Genomic DNA, 23,068 nt, shown 5'->3' on the forward strand with positions numbered 1-23,068 from the left:
CATCAGCTGTGTGTGGATTACAGTAAAATGCTTGTCTTCACAGAAAATAAGAAAACCTGACTGAAACAGGTTTGGGGGTGAGTGAGAAAGCTGATGAAATCTAGAGAACCTAAAATGACACCGGCAGTTGTCCAGTAGGGCACTTTCTGCCAACAAGAGAATACAAGAAGCAGCTGAGGAGCAGCAGCTCCAAGCCTGTGAAGATTCTCGCAGAGAGAGTCACATGTCCGGCCTGCATGGTCATCCCAGCAAACTGGGTGAGAGCCGGGGGAGGCAGGATCTGGGTTGTTGCAGAAATAGATGTGCGGTAAGAAGAGAGGACGTTAGGGGAAAAGAAAGTGTCTCTCGTGTGCCCAGAGATGTCTGCACTACAGAGGGCGATGCCGATGAAGGATCATGGTGGCACAGCCTATACAGGGCAGATTTCAAATGAGCTGACTGCACTAAATCCAACCTACCTTGTCCTTTAATTCCAAAGGGAGGCACAAGATCCCGGATCCTTGTCCACGTGCGAAAGGAGTCATCCAAGAACATTGGGGCTGGCTTAGAAAACCTGCAGATCAAAGAAAAGAAGCAGCAGAGAAAGGAAGTGAGAGCTTGAAAGATGAGTTTCTCAATTCCAACAAACCAAAAACGCTGATCTGGAATAAAACACACTTAACATGGATGCAATATAATCAGCAACTTTGTAAACTGGACTACTACAGTTTCCTACTGAGAGAGAAGGAAATTATACTGAGGAACAGGGAGAAAACGTCGCTCGTCTGAGGATACCCAGAATCCGTTCCAGAGCAGGGACTGGAACAGGAGCAGAGGGAGGTAAAGTGACTCTCAGGATCACACAAAGAGCTGGGATTAGCACTGACCCATAGGGAGGTACAGTAACTCACCTCAGATTACACACAGTCAGTGACAGAGCTGGGATTAGCACGGACCCATAGGGAGGTACAGTAACTCACCTCAGATTATACACAGTCAGTGACAGAGCTAGGATTAGCACTGACCCATAGGGAGGTACAGTAACTCATCTCAGATTATACACAGTCAGTGACAGAGCTGGGATTAGCACTGACCCATAGGGAGGTACAGTAACTCACCTCAGATTATACACAGTCAGTGACAGAGCTGGGATTAGCACTGACCCATAGGGAGGTACAGTAACTCACCTCAGATTATACACAGTCAGTGACAGAGTGGGATCTGCACTGATGCATAGGGAGGTACAGTAACTCACCTCAGATTATACACAGTCAGTGACAGAGCTGGGATTAGCACTGACCCATAGGGAGGTACAGTAACTCACCTCAGATTATACACAGTCAGTGACAGAGCTAGGATTAGCACTGACCCATAGGGAGGTACAGTAACTCACCTCAGATTATACACAGTCAGTGACAGAGCTGGGATTAGCACTGACCCATAGGGAGGTACAGTAACTCACCTCAGATTATACACAGTCAATGACAGAGCTGGGATTAGCACTGACCCATAGGGAGGTACAGTAACTCACCTCAGATTACACACAGTCAGTGACAGAGCTAGGATTAGCACTGACCCATAGGGAGGTACAGTAATTCACCTCAGATTATACAGTCAGTGACAGAGTGGACCTGCACTGATGCAGAGGGAAGTGCTGTGATTCTCCTGAGGTTATACACAATGACAGAGCTGGGATTAGCCCTAACACACAGGGAGGTACAGTGACTCAAGTGAGGTTAAACACAGTCAGTGACAGAGCTGGGATTAGCAGATACATAAGGAGGAACGGCTGACTCTCCTGAGGTTACACACAGTCAGTGACAGCGCTGGGATGATCAATAAGGACAGGGAAGTACAGTGACTCTCCAAGGTTGTACAGAGCTGGGATTAGCACTGACACACAGGAAGGTGCCATGACTCTCCTGAGGTTACACAGTCAATGACAGAGCTGGAATTAGCACTGATGCACAGGGAGGTATGGTTGACTCTCCTGAGGTTACACACAATCACTGTCAGAGCTCAGTACTGGAGCATCAGGGGTTCTGCAAGGCAGGAGGTGCGGTGCACCAGCAGAGCTGCACAGGGTGTCTCAGTACTGGAGCATCAGGGGTTCTGCAAGGCAGGAGTGAATTGCACTAGCAGAGCTGCACAGGGTGTCTCAGTACTGGAACATCAGGGTTTCTGCAGGGCAGGAGGTGAGGTGCACTAGCAGAGCTGCACAGGGTGTCTCAGTACTGGAGCATCAGGGGTTCTGCAAGGCAGGAGGTGAGGTGCATCAGCAGAGCTGCACAGGGTGTCTCAGTACTGGAACATCAGGGTTGCTGCAGGGCAGGAAGTGAGGTGCACCAGCAGAGCTGCACAGGGTGTCTCAGTACTGGAACATCAGGGTTGCTGCAGGGCAATAGTGAGATGCATTAGCAGAGCTGCACAGGGTGTCTCAGTACTGGAACATCAGGGTTGCTGCAGGGCAATAGTGAGATGCATTAGCAGAGCTGCACAGTGTGTCTCAGTACTGGAACATCAGGGTTTCTGCAAGGCAGGAGGTGAGGTGCACCAGCAGAGCTGCACAGGGTGTCTCAGTACTGGAACATCAGGGTTGCTGCAGGGCAATAGTGAGATGCATTAGCAGAGCTGCACAGTGTGTCTCAGTACTGGAACACCAGGGTTTCTGCAAGGCAGGAGGTGAGGTGCACCAGCAGAGCTGCACAGGGTGTCTCAGTACTGGAACATCAGGGTTGCTGCAGGGCAATAGTGAGATGCATTAGCAGAGCTGCACAGTGTGTCTCAGTACTGGAACATCAGGGTTTCTGCAAGGCAGGAGGTGAGGTGCACCAGCAGAGCTGCACAGGGTGTCTCAGTACTGGAACATCAGGGTTGCTGCAGGGCAATAGTGAGATGCATTAGCAGAGTTGCATAGTGTGTCTCAGTACTGGAACACCAGGGTTTCTGCAAGGCAGGAGGTGCGGTGCACCAGCAGAGCTGCACAGGGTGTCTCAGTACTGGAACATCAGGAGTGCTGCAAGGCAGGAGGTGAGGTGCACTAGCAGAGCTGCACAGGGTGTCTCAGTACTGGAACACCAGGGTTTCTGCAAGGCAGGAGGTGCGGTGCACCAGCAGAGCTGCACTGGGTGTCTCAGTACTGGAACATCAGGGTTGCTGCAGGGCAGGAGTGAGGTGCACTGGCAGAGCTGTGAATGGGTCTCAGATTTGCTCTTTGGTCTTGCAGACAAAGAACATTTCCTATCTTATATCTTTCTCCCACACTTTAGCTTATCTTCTGTTGCAGAATCTGTGGGACAATCTCAATCCCCTCCTACACATTTTCCAGATGAGACTTTTCCTATTCATTTCGCACACCTGATTACATGAGATGCGTTTGCACAATCTGCTTGTAACTTTAGCCCTCAGACTATAATTGTGCTTCTTTTGGCCATAAGCAGACATCTCCTGGCATTGCTCGCACCTTCTAATACTTGGAATACAAAAGCCAAACAGCCCATGATTCCTGCACGTACACAGCATTTCAGAACGTCTTTGGAAACGTTTTCCAGGAGTGATTGCCAGCAGAAAGTGATGGATATGTGGGATTGAGACCTCGTGCCCATTTCCACATATTTCTGTTTGTACGTTCAGTCCGTGAAGCTGCTTTTTCTTACTCCTATAGATAAAAGCCAACACTCTCTCAGAGAAATCTTCTAATCTAGGAACCTTGGGAATGTTAGATAAAAATAAACAAGCATTTCAACAAAGAGCCTCATTATTAGAGGCTGAGAATGAATATTGGCTGGGTTGTCTCTGCCTAACACTTGGTTCATTTGCTTTCTATTCTTTAAAAACAGTGTCACCTGAGAGGATGAGCTGGTGGAAACCAAGTGGAGCTCTGCACGCATGAGCCTTACATTTCAGGGTGAATAACTCATGGATGCAGGGACACAGAAAGACAGAAAAACATGGCAGTAAAGAACTGTGAGACTCATCCAGTCTGACTAATGTACTTCCCCGACTGCTGCCGCTGACAAACCAATAGCAAAACAAAAATCTATTAAAGAGGAGATGTGGCCAAGTGATGAGAACAACAACCTGTGAAGTAGAAAAGCCCGGGTTCAAATTCTGCTTCTCTCACTGAGATCGAGGAAGCAGAGCCAGTCTCCTGCTTTTAGAAAAGGAATCAAGGTGCCCAACGAGACCATTTTGAAATTTTCCTTTAACAAAAACCGGTTTAAGGCCCACAGGTCCAGAATGAGCTGAAAGCCACCTCTTTTTTTGGGAATTAGGAAATACCTGGAGAAGAATCCCTTGCCCTGTTGACTAGGCAGAACAGGTTCGACCGCTTGAGCCAGTACGAGGGCGGAAAGCTCTACCCGAAGTATCTGTCAGTCCCCCGTTGCTCTCTACGGGGACACAGAGGTGAGCGGGGGGGGGGAACTCATTGGAAATGCAACCTGTAGCCCTGTCACATGATGGAAAGGACCCAGTGGTCCAATGTGATCAAGGTCCATCAATCTATGAACAGCTGGAGCGGACTCCTGACTAGGGAGTCTGTGCCCTGCGGAGAGGTCTGGCTTTTGCTCCCTGGCCGTCAGTCAAAATTTTGTGGCGGGGTTCTACGGTGGGACTGCAGTTGTCTGGGGCATCCAAGGTTGTCTTGACCTCACTCTGGGAGGAGGTCGTTGAGGTCTGGCCCTCAATGCTGGCAGATAGTATTTGCAAGGCCGGTAAAATGACCTCTTCTGGTATTGTCGAGGGGGCTTCTTAGGTGGTTGGGTGTCAGAAGAACTGGCTGACAATTGCTGAAGGGTCTCCTGATAGTCCTTTAGTTGTGCCACCACCTCCTTAATTCTGTCTCCAAACAGATTTCCCCCTGTACATGGCAAATCAGCCAGGCAGTCCTGGACTGCAGGGCATAGATCTGAGGCACGTAGCCACGCCCGATGCTTGAAGCAGTTCTCATAGCCATCTCAAAGACGTCATATGCAGAGTGGACTTCATGCTTATCGCACGCAAGGCCCTGCAGTACTATCTTATGGAAATCCTCCTGGAATTGTTGTGGTAGGCATTCTCTAAACTCAAGGGCCTGTTTCCAAAGGTTCCGGGAGTACTGACCCATATACAATTGGTAACAAGCAATTCGGGCAGTTAACATGGTGCCCTGAAATACCCAGTGTCCAAGGACATCAAGGGCTCTTATGCTCCCATCCAAGGGGGACTGAGGCATGGGTGTGGATCCTCTTTGCCTTCTTCAAGGCTGATTCTACAAAATTGTTCAGAGTAGTTAAATCACAGGCGGATTGTGACAGATTGCGGGTGGACCTTGTGAGACTGGAAAATTGGGCATCAAAATGGCAGATGAAATTTGATGTGGATAGGTGCAAGGTGATGCATATAGGGAAAAATAACCCATGCTATAATTACACAATGTTAGGTTCCATATTAGGTGCTACTACCCAAGAAAGAGATCTAGGCGTCATAGTGGATAACACATTGAAATAGTCGGATCAGTGAGCTGTAGCAGTCAAAAAAGCAAACAGAATGTTGGGAATTATTAGAAAGGGAATGAAGAATAAAACGGAAAATGTCATAATGCCTCTGTATCGCTCCATGGTGAGACCACACCTTGAATACTGTGTACAATTCTGGTCGCCACATCTCAAAAAAGATATAATTGCACTGGAGAAGGTACAGAGAAGTGTGACCAAAATGATAAGGGGAATGAAACAGCTCCCCTATGAGGAAAGACTAAAGAGGTTAGGACTTTTCAGCTTGGAGAAGAGACGGCTGAGGGGGGATATGATAGAGGTGTTTAAAATCATGAGAGGTCTAGAACGGGTTAGCATGTGGCACATTTAAAACTAATCAGAGAAAGTTCTTTTTTACTCAACGCACAATTAAACTCTGGAATTTGTTGCCAGAGGATGAGGTTAGTGCAGTTAGTATAGCTGTGTTTAAAAAAGGATTGGATAAGTTCTTGGAGGAGAAGTCCATTATCTGCTATTAATTAAGTTGACTTAGAAAATAGCCACTGCTATTACTAGCAACGGTAACATGGAATAGACTTAGTTTTTGGGTACTTGCCAGGTTCTTATGGCCTGGATTGGCCACTGTTGGAAACAGGATGCTGGGCTTGATGAACCCTTGGTCTGACCCAGTATGGCATGTTCTTATATAACTACCAACTGATGAGGTAGCTGTCAGAGCTCAAAACCAGTGATAGGCTGGACCAGGTAATTTGCATTTGTCTTATGGTTCACCGGTGGCACCGAGATGGGGTGCTCCCAGAGGCGGGTCACCAGCTTCTTGAAGATGTCATGGACCGGTACCACCACATCCTCTTTCAGGGCATCCGTGAATTGCAGAATCTCAAGCATCCTGGGCCTAGTGTCTTGCTCTGTTAAAAGATGGAAAGGCACTGATTCTGCCATGGCCTTTATGAATCCCGTTAAGGAGAGATCCTCTGAGGGGGATTTCCGCCGCTCCTCCAGTGGAGAGGGCTCTGAAGGTAAATCCTCCGATTCATCAGTGGAGGACATGGACACCTCCCCTTCCCAGGGGTCATAAGGCCCCTCTCCCCTTCACTGCATCCAAGGTGCAGGCCTCGTAGGCATTGATGAAGGAACAGAGGGCACTGGCGAGCCTTGGGGCCGTAAAAATGCCAACGGGTCCAATGGTGTCACAGAGATCGGATGCACCAAAGCACCAATGGCGCTGGCTCTTGCGGTGGTGGCGGTCCCAGTGGAACCAGAGGCTCGAAGCCCTTCAGGGCCCGGCCGACCTCCAATCGCACACGCCTCTGCAACGCCTCCTCAAAGGCATCCGAGGACAAGACGGCTTGAGGAGGAGGAGGTGGAATCAGGCATCCCCCGGAGCACTGAAGGGCACTGAGCCCTCCACCGTTGTCGATGGAGGCAGCCTAGAGGATTCAGAAGGGTCGGAGGAGGAGGCACCGATGCTGATGCCTGTCCATGGTCCTGCTTGGCAGATGATGACCAATGTCGATGTTTTTTCAAGCTTTCTCGATGATCACCATGGTCCTCGCCCAGAATCAAAGGCAACGGCGAGGAACCAGACCGAGAACAGGATGACAAAGACTGCGGTCGGTCCCCGGCTACTATCTCAGGGCTGAGGAATGGTTGTGGGGGCGACCCTGATGGGGGTAGAAGCCAGAACCTCCTTCCCAAGCAGGATAGAAGTTCCAGAAGTGGATGACGGATCTGATCTTTATGGTCAAATAGCTTTTCCATCTTATCGCGGCATGTCCGACAGCCCTTAAGGGGATCTGTGATGGACATGGTCCAGGGGCACTGGCAAAAGCAAGTCGACACCATGGCAAAAAGTACGTGGCACGCAGTCGATGGTCGGCGGTCACCGGGTGATGAAGCCATCGGCAATCAACCGTGAAAGCTCGATGGACTTACCAAATCTCAGACAGAGGACCCAAAAAAGAATGAGGGACCCTACACAATGCAGGAAAGACAAAAACTACAAAAAGAAGCATGAGCTCCATGACTGTGAGGCACAAGGTTAGCGGCATGCTGGGCATGCTCAGTGTGCCAGTCAAAGTTTCTAGAAACTTTGACAAACGTTTTCCATGCCGGACTCCATTTGATGATCTCACCCATGTGTGAGGACTACCATCCTGCTTGTCCTTGGAGAAAATAACAATCAACTTGCTTATATAGACACGAATGCATCAACCCTCATTATCCTGCTTCCTGGAAAAGGAGGGTTTTCAATTACTTGCGAAACAAGGAGATATTGTCCAGGTCTTGTAAAGAGTTGGGTAAGTTTTTCCATAAAATAGGACCCAAAACAGAAAATGCACACTTCCTGGTTTCACTAAGATGACCAACTTTCACTGGGGGTATCAACAAAAGCTTCTTGTCATGAGATATAGTTGCGATGGAGAAGGTACAGAGAAGGGTGACCAAAATGATAAAGGGGATGGTACAGCTCCCCTATGAGGAAAGACTGAAGAGGTTAGGGCTGTTCAGTTTGGATAAGAGATGGCTGAGGGGGGGATATGATACAGGTCTTAAAATTATGAGAGGTCTAGAATGGGTAAATGTGAATCGGTTATTTACTCTTTCGGATAATAGAAGGACTAGGGGGCACTCCATGAAGTTAGCATGTAGCACATTTAAAACTAATCGGAGAACATTCTTTTTCACTCAATGCACAATTAAACTCTGGAATTTGTTGCCAGAGGATGTGGTTAGTGCAGTTAGTGTAGCTGGGTTTAAAAAAAGTTTGGATAAGTTCTTGGAGGAGAAGTCCATTACCTATTAATCAAGTTGACTTAGAAAATAGCCACTGCTATTACTAGCATCAGTAGCGTGGGATAAACTTAGTTTTTGGGTACTTGCCAGGTACTTGTAGCCTGGATTGGCCACTGTTGGAAACAGGATGCTGGGCTTGATGGACCCTTGGTCTGACCCAGTATGGCAATTTCTTATGTTCTTATGAGAATGTAAAACTTGCCTTGGATTGTAAGGAGTAAGCAAGTTTGACAGGTAACTGGGACCAGCTATCTTAAAAGCCTTAAAAACTAAAACCTTAAACTTAAAAAGGTAAAAAACTGGAAGCCAATGGAATTTATTTATTTTATTTATTTATTTAACGTTTCTTTTATACCGATGACCGTTCGCACATCGCATCGGTTTACAGTGAACAAAAAACCATTGGGCGGAGCCCTTACAAATAACAGATAACATAGTAAACTAGGCAACATATAAATAATATTTGGGAGGAGCCCTTACAAGAAATACAAACATCAATGAGTAAATGCTATGGGGATATGCTATGGGATTGAACTATAACAGAAACTATATACAAGTTATTGCACAGTACCAAATCAGCAGGCAAAAAGGCGTTCATACCAGGATTGGCACAATAAGAATTGGCACAATAAGGGGTTACATGTTCCACAGGTGGCTTCTCAAGACTATCCAAGCAGCAGAATGTTGAAGGATTTGAAGAGGTTTTATTTGAGTAGCAAGAAGTCCTGCATACAAAGAATTACAAAGATCTAGAGTCATGAGCACAAAAGCTTGTTCAATTTTATAGAAATCATTTGCTGGGGGGTCAGGTAACTGAACAAATTCCCATATGGAACCCAACCATGAATCCTGTTCTGTCTCCTTGAGAGTGGTAACTGCCACTCCACGCAAGTTTTCCCATGCTTTGCAGGAAGTACAATGCAGCCATATCACTGCTGCCTTTGATTGCAATTGCTGCTCAGTGAAGGTTGCCAGTGCTTTATTACCATTCATTCTTTTGCCACTAGGAATCTTCTGTGTTTATCGCATGCTTTTCTGAAATCTATCACTGTCCTTGTCATCAGCACATCCTCCAAAAGGGCATTCCAGGCACCATCACCCTCTCTGCGAAAAAACACCTTCTGACATTGACATTGGAACTTCATATTGCGATCTGCTCTGGGTTGCAACCGCAAACGCTATGATAACAACTTTCAAACCTGTGCACATGCATACATTTGCGCATATACGTTGGCCCATGCCCAGATATGCATTCATTTTATAATGTATGCACGCATACACCCGCATGTTATAAAATAGATTGGACGTGCACATGTTCACGCAAATCCCACTTCTACCGGGAAAATCAGGGGATTTTAAAAGGAGAATGCGCTGACGCCATTCCCAGTTTTACCAGTTCATCCAGTTAAGAAATAGATCCTCCAACCCCACCTGGTTTGATGGCCTTCACACACCCCAGTTAGCCCCGACCCTTAAAACCCCACAGATCTGCCTAGTTTATTTTTAATTTTAACTTACATGGCATCCATAGCAGTAGTAAAGTTACACAATAGGGGGTCTCAGCGCGCATCAGATCGCGTTAGTATTTCTGTATAGGTTTTTGGTTCAGACCGGCCCAGACCACACCCATGCCCCACCCCTTTTTGGAAACTTTCGAGATGTGCACACTGCTGGAGATATGAACATATCTCAGTGGCTTTTAAAATCCGCTCGGCGCGCACAAGCCCAACTTCTTTGCACATCCCCTAATTAATACTTGTGTCGGGCTCTCTCAGATTTTGGTATCAGTTAATTCTTTCAAGGTTCATATTCAAAAGCCATTTAGACGAATAATGTAATAGTTATCAGTCTAAAAGGCTGACCTGGCGTTCTGGGGGTAGGCAGGAGATATTCTGGGGAGGAGCAGAGTTAGCCGCAAAAATTCACTGGCTAACTCTGATATTCTGGGTTAGCCAGTTAACTCTGTGGCTAGCTCTGGTCAGGCCGTAGGGCTGTCCTAAAGTTAGCTGGTTATACATAACCAGCTTACATTCAGCAGTATGACTGTGCTACTGAATATAACCGGCTAACTAGCACAGCCACTGAATATGAACCTCACTTTCTCACTATAGCTCTACTGGCAGAACTAAAGTTCTCAGATTCATGCCTGTTTATAAGCATTTTTTAGCATTTCACAATGCAAAATAGTAAATATGAGTTCACTCAGAGGTTGGCTCAGTAAATCCTATTGCATGGCCTCCTAGTTCTATAGCCTGGCTTCCTGTGCACTGTGATAGAGCCCAGTTCTCAAATGAGGAAGAGTTTGAACTCGCTAGATGTTGAGTTTACATTTTTATTTGGATGAGTCAGTCTCTTTCCAAAAGTTGGAACAGTTATTCATTTAGTTAGAGGCCCACAAGAAAGGAAGTCTGCCATTTAAGCTATCGTGAAATCCAGATAGATAGAAAACAGTCCTGTGAAACTGAAGGTTTCTCATCTCCCACTTCTTATCCGCTTTCTGAAGGTTCTCTCTATAAAGGTTGTGACAGCCCCACAGACTAAGGAAGCAGCTGAATCTGTGCGAGACATCTGAAAAGCTGTCACGGAGCAGTCGATAAAAGTTTAAGAAACATTACTGTTGGAGCATTTGGTACATGAGCTGTACAAGCTGGGAATAATCTACTTGAGTAGAGGAGTGCTAAATCCTTACATGACAGAGATTGATGGAGATATAACAGAAGAGGAATGTCTCTTATCTGCTAGCTCTCTTTCTCTTAGCCTCCCATCATCCTGGAAGGTTAAGCCTAAGCGGGTTTGGAGTTAGTATGTGGCTGATTCTAATTTGTCTCAGTGGATTTCTCTCTTGTTTTCCATGATTGCTGTGGAAGCACTCAGCCTACGCCTGAGTGTGCAGCAGGCTGGATCTTCAGATGGGAGCGCTTTCCGAAAAGCTGATCGTGCCAGCAGGAGACACTGTGCTCTGTATGGTCCAAACAATTTCCTGGGGTGAGGGATCAGGCTTGCAAGCACACAAGGATTTTATATTTTATTTTTGGTTTGCCACCACTTAACTGCTATATTTTGAATATAACTGGTTAAAGTTATCCAAGTACATGTAACTGGATAACATTAAACCACTTACTGCTGCTACCAGCAGGGGCCCGAGCTCTCTCTTTCTCCATTGTTGTTATTATCTTTTTCTTCTTGGTTTCCATCTCTTTTCTTCTTACTCCTCCTCAACTTTTCTCCCATATTTTAGTTCTCTCACCTATTTCACACATCATTTTTCTCCCCTACCCTTCCAATCCTTTTCTTTGTCTCCTATCCTATCCACATTATCCCTCATCCATATAATGCTCTCTCTCCCATTCTTATCCCTTCCCTCCACCAAACCTTAATGTCTTCCTTCCCCAGCATCTTCCTCTGCCTCTTGTTCCCCTTCTCATCCAGCATCCATCCCTCTCCCTTTTGCACACTCACACTCACGCTCAGCATCCATTCCAGATCTCTTGCACACATGCTCCCCTTTCCCCCATGCCATCTAATTCCTCCTGCCTCTTGCACACCTCTAGCATCTAATATCCTCTGTCTTGCACACACAGGAACCACTACATCCCTCCTTCTGACACTGCCCAGTCTCTAATCCCTTTTGTATCTTGCACAGACATACAGCTCAACAGCTGCTCACCTGCCTCTTGCACCCCCAGTGAACTTGGGGAGGACTTGTGAGGGGCACATAAAATGAAAATCATGCAGATGGTGGCGTGGGCTCTGCTGCAGAGGCTTCTTTCTTGATAACACTCATCACTGGACAGAAAATCTCTCCATTCTGTGGATAAGCAGACTCTCTCTCACAAATCTTCTTCAAATTCACCACCAATCACGGTCATTTCCACCTCTAGCAAACCCAAACCCTGGGAATAAGAGTTCAGTCCACAACTTGGCAGAACATATGGTTTAATAGGACACAGCCAGCATGGATTTATCCAAGGGAAGACTTACCTCACAAATCTGCTACTTTTTTTTTGAAGGGATTAAAAAACATGTGGATAAAGGTGAGCCACTAGATTTAGTGTATTTGGATTTTCAGAAGACATTTGACAAAGTTCTAAGAAAATTAAAGCGTCATGGCATAGGAGGCAATGTCCTTTTGTAGATTGAAAACAGGATAAAAGATTGGAAACAGACAGCAGGATTAAATGGTCATATTTCTCAATACAGAAGAGTAAACAGCGGAGTGCCTAATGGATCTGTACTGGGACCGGTGCTTTTCAATATATTTATAAATGATCTGGAAAGGAATATAACAAGTAAGGTGATCAAATTTGCAGATCACACAAAATTATTCAGAGTAGTTAAAACACAAGTGGATTGTGATAAACTGCAGGAGGACCTTGCGAGACTGGAAGACTGGATGTCTAAATGACAGATGAAATTTAATGTGGACAAGAGCAAGGTGATGCACATAGGGAAAAATAACTGAAGCTACAGTTACATGATATTAGAAGTTACCACGCAGGAAAAGATCTGGGCATTATAGTGGACAATACATAGAAATCATCAGCTCACTGTGCTACAGTGGTCAAAAAGTAAACAGAATATTAGGAATTTTTAAGAAAGAAATGGTGAATAAATGGAGAATGTCATAGTGCATCTGTATCGCTCCATGGTGAGACCACACCTTAAATGCTATGTGCCATTCTGGTCGCCGGATCTCAAAAAAGTTATAGTTGCACTGGAAAAGTTCAGAGAAGGGCGACCAAAACAATAAAGGGGATGGAACAGCTCCCCTGTGAGGAAAGACTAAAGAGGTTAGGACTTTTCAGCTTGGAGAAGAGACGGCTGAGGGGGGATATGATAGAGGTGTTTAAAATCATGAGAGGTCTAGAACGGGTAGATGTGAATCGGTTATTTACTCTTTCGGATAATAGAAGGACTAGGGGGCACTCCATGAAGTTAGCATGGGGCACATTTAAAACTAATTGGAGAAAGTTCTTTTTCATTCAACGCACAATTAAACTCTGGGATTTGTTGCCAGAGGATGTGGTTAAGGCAATTAGCGTAGCTGGGTTTAAAAAAAAGTTTGGACAAGCTCCTGGAGGATTAACTGCTATTAATCAAATTACTATCATTAGTAACATGGGATGTATTTATTCTCTGGCTACTTGCCAGGTACTTGTAAACTGGATTGGCCACTGTTGGAAACAGGATGCTGGGCTTGATGGACCCTTAGTCTGACCCAGTATGGCATGTTCTTATGTTCTTATCCAAATACATTCAGGCATAGTCAGTTAGGGCCTGATCTTTAAAAACATTTACATGCGTAAAACTAGGTTTTATTTTATTTAGACATTTTATATACTGTTGTTCCATTTAAAGATCACAATGGTTTACAAAGTGACATTCATAATTATAACTCAACAAACAGACAAAGATTAGTTAGAGGGGTGGAATTCATAGGCGGGCATTAATATTTATTTAGACTTGAGTAAATGCACTTTACTTGTGTAAGTGGGCTTTTCAAATTTGCTACAATATATGCCATTGAACTGCCCATAGGATTTACTCACATAAGTGCACTTTATGCAGGTAAATAGCTTTTGAAAATTGCTACAATAATAGTTACATTTACTTACTTCCTTAGGTTTTAAAGTTATTTGGATAATGTTACCCAGATAACTTTAGGCAGGGAGAATTATTGTGCTGAATATCTGTGAAATTACACACAGTTGTACCAAGATCATTTAAAACAAATATACAAAAATCAAAGTTATTAAATCATTTCACAATAACAGCATCAATACCTCAAATCAACATCATAAATATTCATAATCATGAATCTCCAACCACCATAATATAAACCAAACCAAAACTAAACAAAAACAAATTAGACATTGATAAGGACAGACACACAACAATCATTTGTACAACACACATGTCGATGCTGTCATGCTGAGATGATTTAATAAATTTGATTTTTGTTTATGTACTGTCCTCAGCTCTCAACCTGCCTAGACAGTCACTTAAACCTTGTTCCCAGCTTCAAACACCAGAGAAAACTCAGTCATTGAACACCAAACTATATTTATTAAAATGATGAACAGTTCAACACTCACAGAATGAGAAGGCATGAAGAGTAATCACCAGAAAGGAGAGACTGTCACAGTTGTGATATGTTCTGTCTGGAAGATCAGTAGTCAGAAGGAGCCAAGTCGAGCTCAGACAGAAGGTGTAGAATGTGAATGGTGAAAAGCAATGTTTCTGCGTAGCTCAAAACAGGAGTCAGAAGGAGCCAAGTCGAGCTCAGACAGAAGGTGTAGAATGTGAATGGTGAAAAGCAATGTTTCTGCGTAGCTCAAAACAGGAGTCAGAAGGAGCCAACTCGAGCTCAGACAGAAGGTGTAGAATGTGAATGGTGAAAAGCAATGTTTCTGCGTAGCTCAAAACAGGAGTCAGAAGGAGCCAACTCGAGCTCAGACAGAAGGTGTAGAATGTGAATGGTGAAAAGCAATGTTTCTGTGTAGCTCAAAACAGGAGTCAGAAGGAGCTGGGGGGGGGGGGGGTTGCATTTTCTTTGCCCGATCCTCATAATTATGCTTGGGAAATACTTTCAGATTTTATTGATATGGATGACCCTACGTGACATTGGGTGTCCTTTTGGTACAAATTACTCATGAAGCATCAACCTCACTCTAATTGGGATGTTCTAGTAAATGGCTGGAACAGAGAATTGGGCACCAAATTGACCTCAGCCTACTATAAGAGGTGTTTTGGCCATACACAGTCCTTGGCGGTCCACACTCTCCTTCAGGAACTGCAGTTCCAGTTTTTGCATAGATCCTATATAGCTTCTGCACAGGCGGGTAGCTACGGGAATCTTGGCAGTGGTCGTTGTCCCAAATATGGGGATGAGCACAGTACGCTGGGACACCAGTTCTGGACTTGTCCAGTTATCCACTCTTTTTGGCAGCGAGTGCATAAATACTTGCTCTCCTTAACCACCACTTCTTTCGCGTTTATAGTGAATGTCTTTTTATGAGACGACACCCGGGGTATTGTTTTTCCAGCAAATATGAACAATGGTCTTGTAGATTGCTGATATTACTCGCCAAGAAATGTATTCTGCAAAAATACACCCAACTCTCCTTCACATCAATCGACCACACGCCACAAGTAAGAGATCTTGGTGTACTTCTGGACAACCAACTCAACTTCACCAAGTTCATAAACAATACTACCAAAGACTGCTTCTTCAAATTGCAAGTCTTAAAAAAATTAAAACCTTTTCTACACTTCCGAGACTTCCGCTTGGTACTACAATCTATCATCCTCCCTAAACTGGACTATTGCAACTCACTCCTCCTGGGCCTGCCAGCCAACACCATCAAACCACTTCAGATGGTCCAGAACGCGACGGCCAGAGTTCTCAATAACACCAAAAAATGGGATCACATCACCCCTATCCTCCAAAATCTTCACTGGCTGCCTATAAAATTTAGGATACAATTTAAATCCCTCATGATGATTCACAAGGCTCTTCACAACATCTCCCCCCTCAACCTATCCTTCCAACTACAGCAACACATCTCCAATAGACCAATCAGAAGTGCATACCAGAACATGCTTCACACCCAGCCAACAAAAACCTCATTGAGGAAACGAGCTCTGTCCACTGCAGGTCCCCATCTTTGGAACCTGCTCCCACCGGACCTCCGCCAAGAACCATGCCTTCCGACATTCAAAAAGAAGCTAAAGACTTGGCTATTCACTCAAGCTTTCCCTGAGAGCTAAAATCTGGTGAAGCGATAGACGATATACCTACCTCTGTACATATGTTTCTGATATGGTTCCCAGTTACATTTAATTGAGTTTATGAAAGTTCTCTTTAATAGTTTTCCTGTATACTTGTGTTAATGTATTCTGCCTTGAGGCGACTGTTTTAATGTATTTCCACCCTGGAGGCGACTGTTCAGTTCCTTGTAAACCGGTGTGATATGTATTCTTTACAGGAACATCGGTATATAAAAATAAAAAATAAATAAATAAATAAATAAAAATGGATTCTCTCAGACCTGCCCACACTTACACAATTTTGCAATCTGATCCATCATACTTGTGTACTCGATAAATATGTAGACAAAATTGAATCATATAAAAAAAAAAAGAGATTTTTGTCAAACGTTGGGACATATACCTTCAGTCTCTTTCTCCTTCAGTTTGCAGCCTACTGCTCAATGATTTACCTATTGCATGATTGTGGCCTTTTGTTTTTATCTGTGTTTCTTCAGGATCACTCCTACTGGGAAGGGGGGGGGGGGGGTGTTGCATTTTCTATGCCTTCTAGATATCATGGTCTTCACACTGTGAGTCGCCCGAGCGGTTGAAGAACCCCCTCTGCTGGGCAGTACGAGAAGGGAGCTATGTGAATATACAAGTGGATGACCAATTTCTTGTTGTACTCTGCTATATGGGATGTAAAATGCAAGATTTTATAGAAAATAATGGAAAACGATTGTACTCTTTTTTTTGTTCAATACTTGTTCCAATTTCCTGAAATGAGATATATTAAAAAAAACCCCCAAAACCAATTTAAGCATGCAAATGCTTTTTAAAATCAGGCGCTTTGTGTATATATAATTCTGCTGAATATGTGTGACAAATTATCCGGCTAACTTTAGCTGGATAAGTCTTCTCGTTACTTTTTAGAATATCTACAGCTAATGTTTAGCTAATGTAAATATCTTTATCGTTATCTAATGTTATCCTATCCTTTTTTTCTCTTCTCCCAGTTTTATTTCCCCTGTTATTTGTAACTGCTTACTTCCTCACCAATAAGTTACTCAATTGTTCATTGTACACCCCTTGTTTTATGTAAACCGGCATGATGTGATTGTATCACGAATGCCGGTATATAAAAATCTTAAATAAATAAATAAATAAATAATGAGTGTGTTTTATGCTGGATTGTTGCACCTTCATCTAATCCTAGATATTTATACACACTGTCCTATTTCAGTTATATTACAGTCCTCAGTCAAGAAGAGGTGTTTTTTTTTGTTAATTTCCTGTCTGATGTCCCTAGTGATGTCACAGTTCTTTGCACAGAAATTAATTGTGGTCTTACAGCCAGCTGAATGTGACATCATTGTAGCCGTTAAGTGCGGGAGAAGACTTGTTCTGCATTCATTTTAAGTAATAAGCCGGAATTACAAACACAATAAAGAAAAAGTAAAAAAGTTGTTTAGTGAATATTGATAAGTGCTGCTATAAGTAGAAACAGAGCTCAGCAAATAGCTTATACATGGCACTGTTTAATTGGAATAAATTGGGGCTCTTGGCAGATCTCTTGGGGTGCAGGCTGACGAGAGAAGCCTGCACAGATGTGGGAGGTGGAACATCTGGGCTGAAGGGAAAGAAGGCGCATTTTTAGTCAATGTAGGTTAAGTGCCTTCTGGCTGGAAACAGGGTAAAGCAGAATTGATGTCAGTCCTCACACATGGGCGACATCCTATGAAGGCTGAGCACAGAAAACTTATCTAACTGAGCACAGTCTGGCATGCAATACACCTGGTTCCACGCAAGGTCCACTCAGCCTAATTACAGAGCGTAAGAAAAAAAACCATTTAGGTGAGACGACACATCTATCATGGAGATCCGTGATAGACATAGTCCTTGTGCATCAAGGGCACTGCTGGGACCCAAAGACATGTCAGCTCGGAATAAAAGGCACACTAAATTAAACTCAATAGCAGTGAACCTGTCGATGGCGGACAGGCACCCCAGAGGGAATCAACTGGGAATCAACCCCAATTCCTCTCAAACCTAGTCCTTTCCCTCCTCGAACCTCCTCAGCTCCCGCTCAGCCTACCTACCTTCTCCCTGACCTCCCCTATACCTTCCCTGTACCCCCTCCTCCCTCCCCTAGCCCCCCATATCCTCCGCCTACCCCGCCCTCTTCACCCCGTAGCAAGCTCTCCCTGAAAATACCCTGGCTCAATTGTACCACTGTTTCTTCCCTCCACACCCCCCTGCTCCTTTTCCCCTTTCTCCTCTCTCTTCCCGCTCCCTCCCTCTCTTCCTCCCCCCTGCACCAGCATTTATCTGTACATACGTGCACTTGCCTCCTTCATACTGTAAATAAGTTCTATATGCTAAGTTCTTAAGTGCACATGCCCCCTTAGCATAGTATATATTTCACTGGCATATCTAACCCTAGCATGAATGCAAAAGTTGTAACTCTGCTCGTTGACTCTCCTCACCTGTACTTTTATACATTATCCTGCTAGCCCCCTTCCCCGTTCGTTGTAATTTCCTTTCCTAGTTACTTGTAAACCGACATGATGTGTCCTACGAATGCCGGTATAGAAAAATGTTAAATAAATAAATAAATAAAAACTGTGAAAGGAAACTTAGAGAAACCTAGGAACACAATGGGAAGTTTCGCAGGACTCTGTAATGCAAAACACGCTCTTCCAAGAGTGAGACTCAGAAAAACTGTGACCACCAGGCTCTGCAGAAAAAGAAAGACTGAAGGGACCCTGCGTGGATGTGTGGGCATGCCCAGTGAGGCTCAATCAAAGTTCCAGACACTTTGACATAGATTTTCTGTGCCGGGCTACATCGAACAATGTCATCCATGTGTGAGGTCTGCCATTCTGTATGTCCTCGGAGAAGACAGACTGCTGGAAATATGGGGCTTGAGAGAGACTGCTGGGGATGCAGGTGGAAGGATATAGGGTGACTGATGGGGAGGGAGAAGAGACAGTGACTGTTAAGGATGAGGAGAGATTTAAGATATAGAGACTGCTGGGGATGAGAGAGAGAGACTGCTGGGGATGCAGGTGGAAGGATATAGGGTGACTGATGGGGAGGGAGAAGAGACAGTGACTGTTGAGGATGAGGAGAGACTTAAGATATAGAAACTGCTGGGGATGAGAGAGAGAGACTGCTGGGGATGAGAGAGAGTGACTGCTGGGGTTAAGAGAAGTTGAGAGAGTGTTGATGGTTGGGGATGAGGGAGGATCGAGAGAAAGAGAGAGTGACTGCCGAGGATGAGGGGGGGGGGTGGGATTGAGAGAGGGGGGATAATGGGCTTTTTATGTGACTAAATCCTGAGTACAGGACACCCATACTACAAACCTCAGGTTCGGCCTGATAGACCAATATTCGCCCCAGAAATGTGAGTTAACTTTCCTCCACCTCTCAGCAGGATTAAGAAGACCTGAGTGATGCTAATGCCTTGATTACCATGGGATTTGTAAGGAGGAGTGCTAAGCTGTGCACAATGCTTTACTCGTGTTTGTGTGCACATTTTTGTCCTTGATAAATTGGGAATACAGGTGTGCACACAACCGTGTGATAATGTGCGCATGTCCGAACACAGGTTATTCTTTATCACAACTGCCGACTGTGCTCCCTGAATTCCCAAAGCAGCTGTGCAGATTGATCAAGCAGTTGGGACAAAAGGAAAGCAAAAGGAGTACTAGGCTATCAGCTGATAGGGGACTTCCGTCCACAGGATCACTGTGTCTCTGCCACTACAAAGCCAACAGCAGTCAGCGCGAGAGAAGCTGTCAGGACAGCACTATATTCATTTATAGCCTGCAACGATCCACAATTCTAGGCGGGGCACAGTAGCACATTCATAATTAAAAACATAAATAACTGACATGGCTGCAGAAAACCTACTGAACCAAATAACCAGTTCTCACGCCATACTTCAGTTCCCAGAAAGGTTACCCAAATACTCGCTCATTCCCCCAGGTAGAACGATACAGCAACCAGCCCACTCCAGCAACTGCTTCACTGCAGATAAACATCTTTAATGCTTTCTCAAAGTGCAAGTGCAGAGTTCAGTTCTTAAAATTAGCTGGTTATCTACGTTAGAAGCAAAGACTTAGCCAGCTAAATTTAGACCTGCAATTGAGCATATTGGCTAAATCTAATATCGTTACTTAGCCAGATAACTTATCCGCCTAAGTGACAACCAGTATGTTATTTATTGATTTATTTAACTGCATGTTTATTAACGGTCTAATATTATACACTATTTGCTTACTTTGATTAGTTTTGTTATATGTAAAACTTGTTCACTTCGTTTGTTCAATGGAAAAACTTGCTTACTTCATTTGTTCAATGTAAAAACTTTGTTCCTAATTCTGTTCTATGTAAACCGCTAAATGTAGCGATAGTTACTGTTCCTTGTAAACCGGGGTGATATGTATATTATACAGGAACCTCCGGTATATAAATTATATATAAATAAATAAATAAATAAATAAATAAATATAGCCAGATATTCAGTGGACGCCACTTACTCAGATAAATCAGACTTATCCGGCTAAGTGCCATTTGAATATCAGCCTCTAGGAATTGAATTTCACAGTTGTGAGCCTTTTACCATATCTCACATAAGTGTCCATACGCACAGAGGAAGCACCAGCCTATTCTGCCCTAAAGATCTCAATATACGGTAGTATTAGCACTCCAAGGCATCTCCCTATGAATCAGTAACAGGACTGTAAATGTAATGGTAACCAGTGCTGTAACTCTAGCACAGATCAGCTCTTTAATCAAACATATGTAAGGGCAAGGATTTGCTAAACATGTCGTCCATTCAGTTTTCAGGACACCAGTGAGCAGACTAGTCACCAGTGGATGGGTGTCAGAATGGGGTGAGTCACAAGGGTCACGGCCTTTCCTGCTTAATCATTGCGGGAGATTCAGGGCCACCTTGGGCAGAAAGCAACTGACTGGCAGCAGGAAGAAGAGAGCAGCAGTGTGGTGGCCACATTCTCCCCCACTGCTGTCAGATCAGCACCTGGGAGGGTAAAGGAAGACAGAGAGGGAAGAGAGCGTGAGAGCAGAGAGCTCAATCAAAAAGAGAACGTGAAGATGAGCTTAGCACAGCTGGACCCAGCTTCCTGGGGTGACCTGTGAGGTCAGGGAGCTCTGCTGGAGAGAAGGGGCAGGGAGTTTTCTTCTCATCTCCCTAGACAGGCAGATTTTCACATAGGCTTAATATTATCCCATGCCTCCATTTCTAGAAGTTTATTTTTAACATTGTTGTCAACAGAGGAAGATATGCCAAACGACTGGCAAAGGCCCAAGAATCCGACATGCAAACAAAACTGGCAGCAAGAAGAGAACTAGAGCAAGCGCTTGTATTGGTGCCCAGCCTGTTCCTAGAAGGAATGATGATGGCACCAGCTGCAAGCCACAAAAAGGGAGCCGGGCCTCGGCAAGGGTTTCAGGGGCTCCCAGGCATGCAAACAAGCAACATTGTTATCATCCTGCTTACATGGTTGTGAGGTCAGGGGCCTGACTTTTACGGTCTGGGGTACTGATACGCAGACATAAGGGAAAGAGCACAGGACTGCGTCTGCAAAGCACATCAAGCAGGCCCAGTGACAAAGTTGCTAGCAGTAATTTTTTATGGGTTATCATAAGGCGTGGGGATAACTGCAGCAGTTATTACCCTTAACATAAAGCTTGCAGGTAACCTGTACAGAGTGGCACTAACTACCCTTAACTTAAGGCTTGGGGATAACAGCAAGGAGTGGCAGCTGCTACCCTTAAGAGAAACGTGCTTCTATGATTCTGCCTATGCACAAAACTATGAAACAAGATAAAATGAAATAATATTCCAATAATAAATAAGTAAAAATCACCGGTAGCAATAATGATAAAAATATCATCTAAAATAGGACACAATATTTAAAACTGAAAAGCATTACAAATAATGTAAAAGCCCTTACAAATAATACTTTTTTTAATTGCTTTTTAAAATATTTTCTACATTGTGCTGTTCTTAACTCATAGGGTAATAGGTTCCAAAATTCAGGGGCAGCAACCGAAAAGGTACTCTTAGGAATCCCAGATAAGTGGACCATATAAGCTGAAGGAATGTCAAGAAGAGCCAGCTACGAAGAGAGTAAGGCTCTCATGGGACAAGATGTTTTCTACATGTCTGAGATCCAAGGAGCTGCTGCTAAAGCTAACAGATTTCAAGCTAGCCATGCAATTTTAAATTTAATACGGTACCGAAATGGAAGCCAGTGCAGCTGTGCTAGGACTGGTGTAATATTTTCCCAAATCAATAGTCCTGATATTAACTGCGCAGCAGCATTCTGCAACATGGGGGTAATTTGCATGGAACAGCAGTTACTACTCTTAATAGTAACATGGGGATAACCTGCACGGAGCGGCAGTTACTACTCTTAATAGTAACATGGGGGTAACCTGCAGGGAGCGGCAGTTACTACTCTTAACATAAGGCATGGGGGTAACCTGCACAGAGGGGCAGTTACTACCCTTAACAGAAGGCATGGGGGTAACCTGCATGGAACAGCAGTTACTACTCTTAATAGTAACATGGGGGTAACCTGCACGGAGGGGCAGTTACTACCCTTAACATAAGGCATGGGGGTAACCTGCATGGAACAGCAGTTACTACTCTTAATAGTAACATGGGGGTAACCTGCACAGAGCGACAATTACTACCCTTAACATAAGGCATGGGGGTAACCTGCACAGAGTGGCAGTTACCGCCCTTAATAGTAACATGGGGGTAACCTGCACGGAGGGGCAGTTACTACCCTTAACATAAGGCACGGGGGTAACCTGCAGGGAGCGGCAGTTACTGCCCTTAACAGAAACATGGGGGTAACCTGCAGGGAGCGGCAGTTGCTACCCTTAACAGAAACATGGGGGTAACCTGCAGGGAGCGGCAGTTACTACCCTTAACAGAAACATGGGGGTAACCTGCAGGGAGCGGCAGTTACTACCCTTAACAGAAACATGGGGGTAACCTGCAGGGAGCGGCAGTTACTGCCCTT

General features: G+C 44.6%; 1 protein-coding gene across 1 annotated transcript in view; it reads right to left on the minus strand.

Annotated features, from left to right (window-relative positions):
• The window catches only part of ST3GAL3 (ST3 beta-galactoside alpha-2,3-sialyltransferase 3), a 278,797-nt gene that overhangs the window by 212,172 nt on the left and 43,557 nt on the right, over positions 1 to 23,068 (minus strand). Inside the window, 1 exon segment of the mRNA XM_029617491.1 lies at positions 459 to 553. Coding sequence (XP_029473351.1) covers positions 459 to 553 — 95 coding nt within the window.

Source organism: Rhinatrema bivittatum, chromosome 10, assembly GCF_901001135.1.
Source record: "Rhinatrema bivittatum chromosome 10, aRhiBiv1.1, whole genome shotgun sequence".
In the NCBI taxonomy this organism is placed as follows: Eukaryota; Metazoa; Chordata; class Amphibia; order Gymnophiona; family Rhinatrematidae; genus Rhinatrema; species Rhinatrema bivittatum.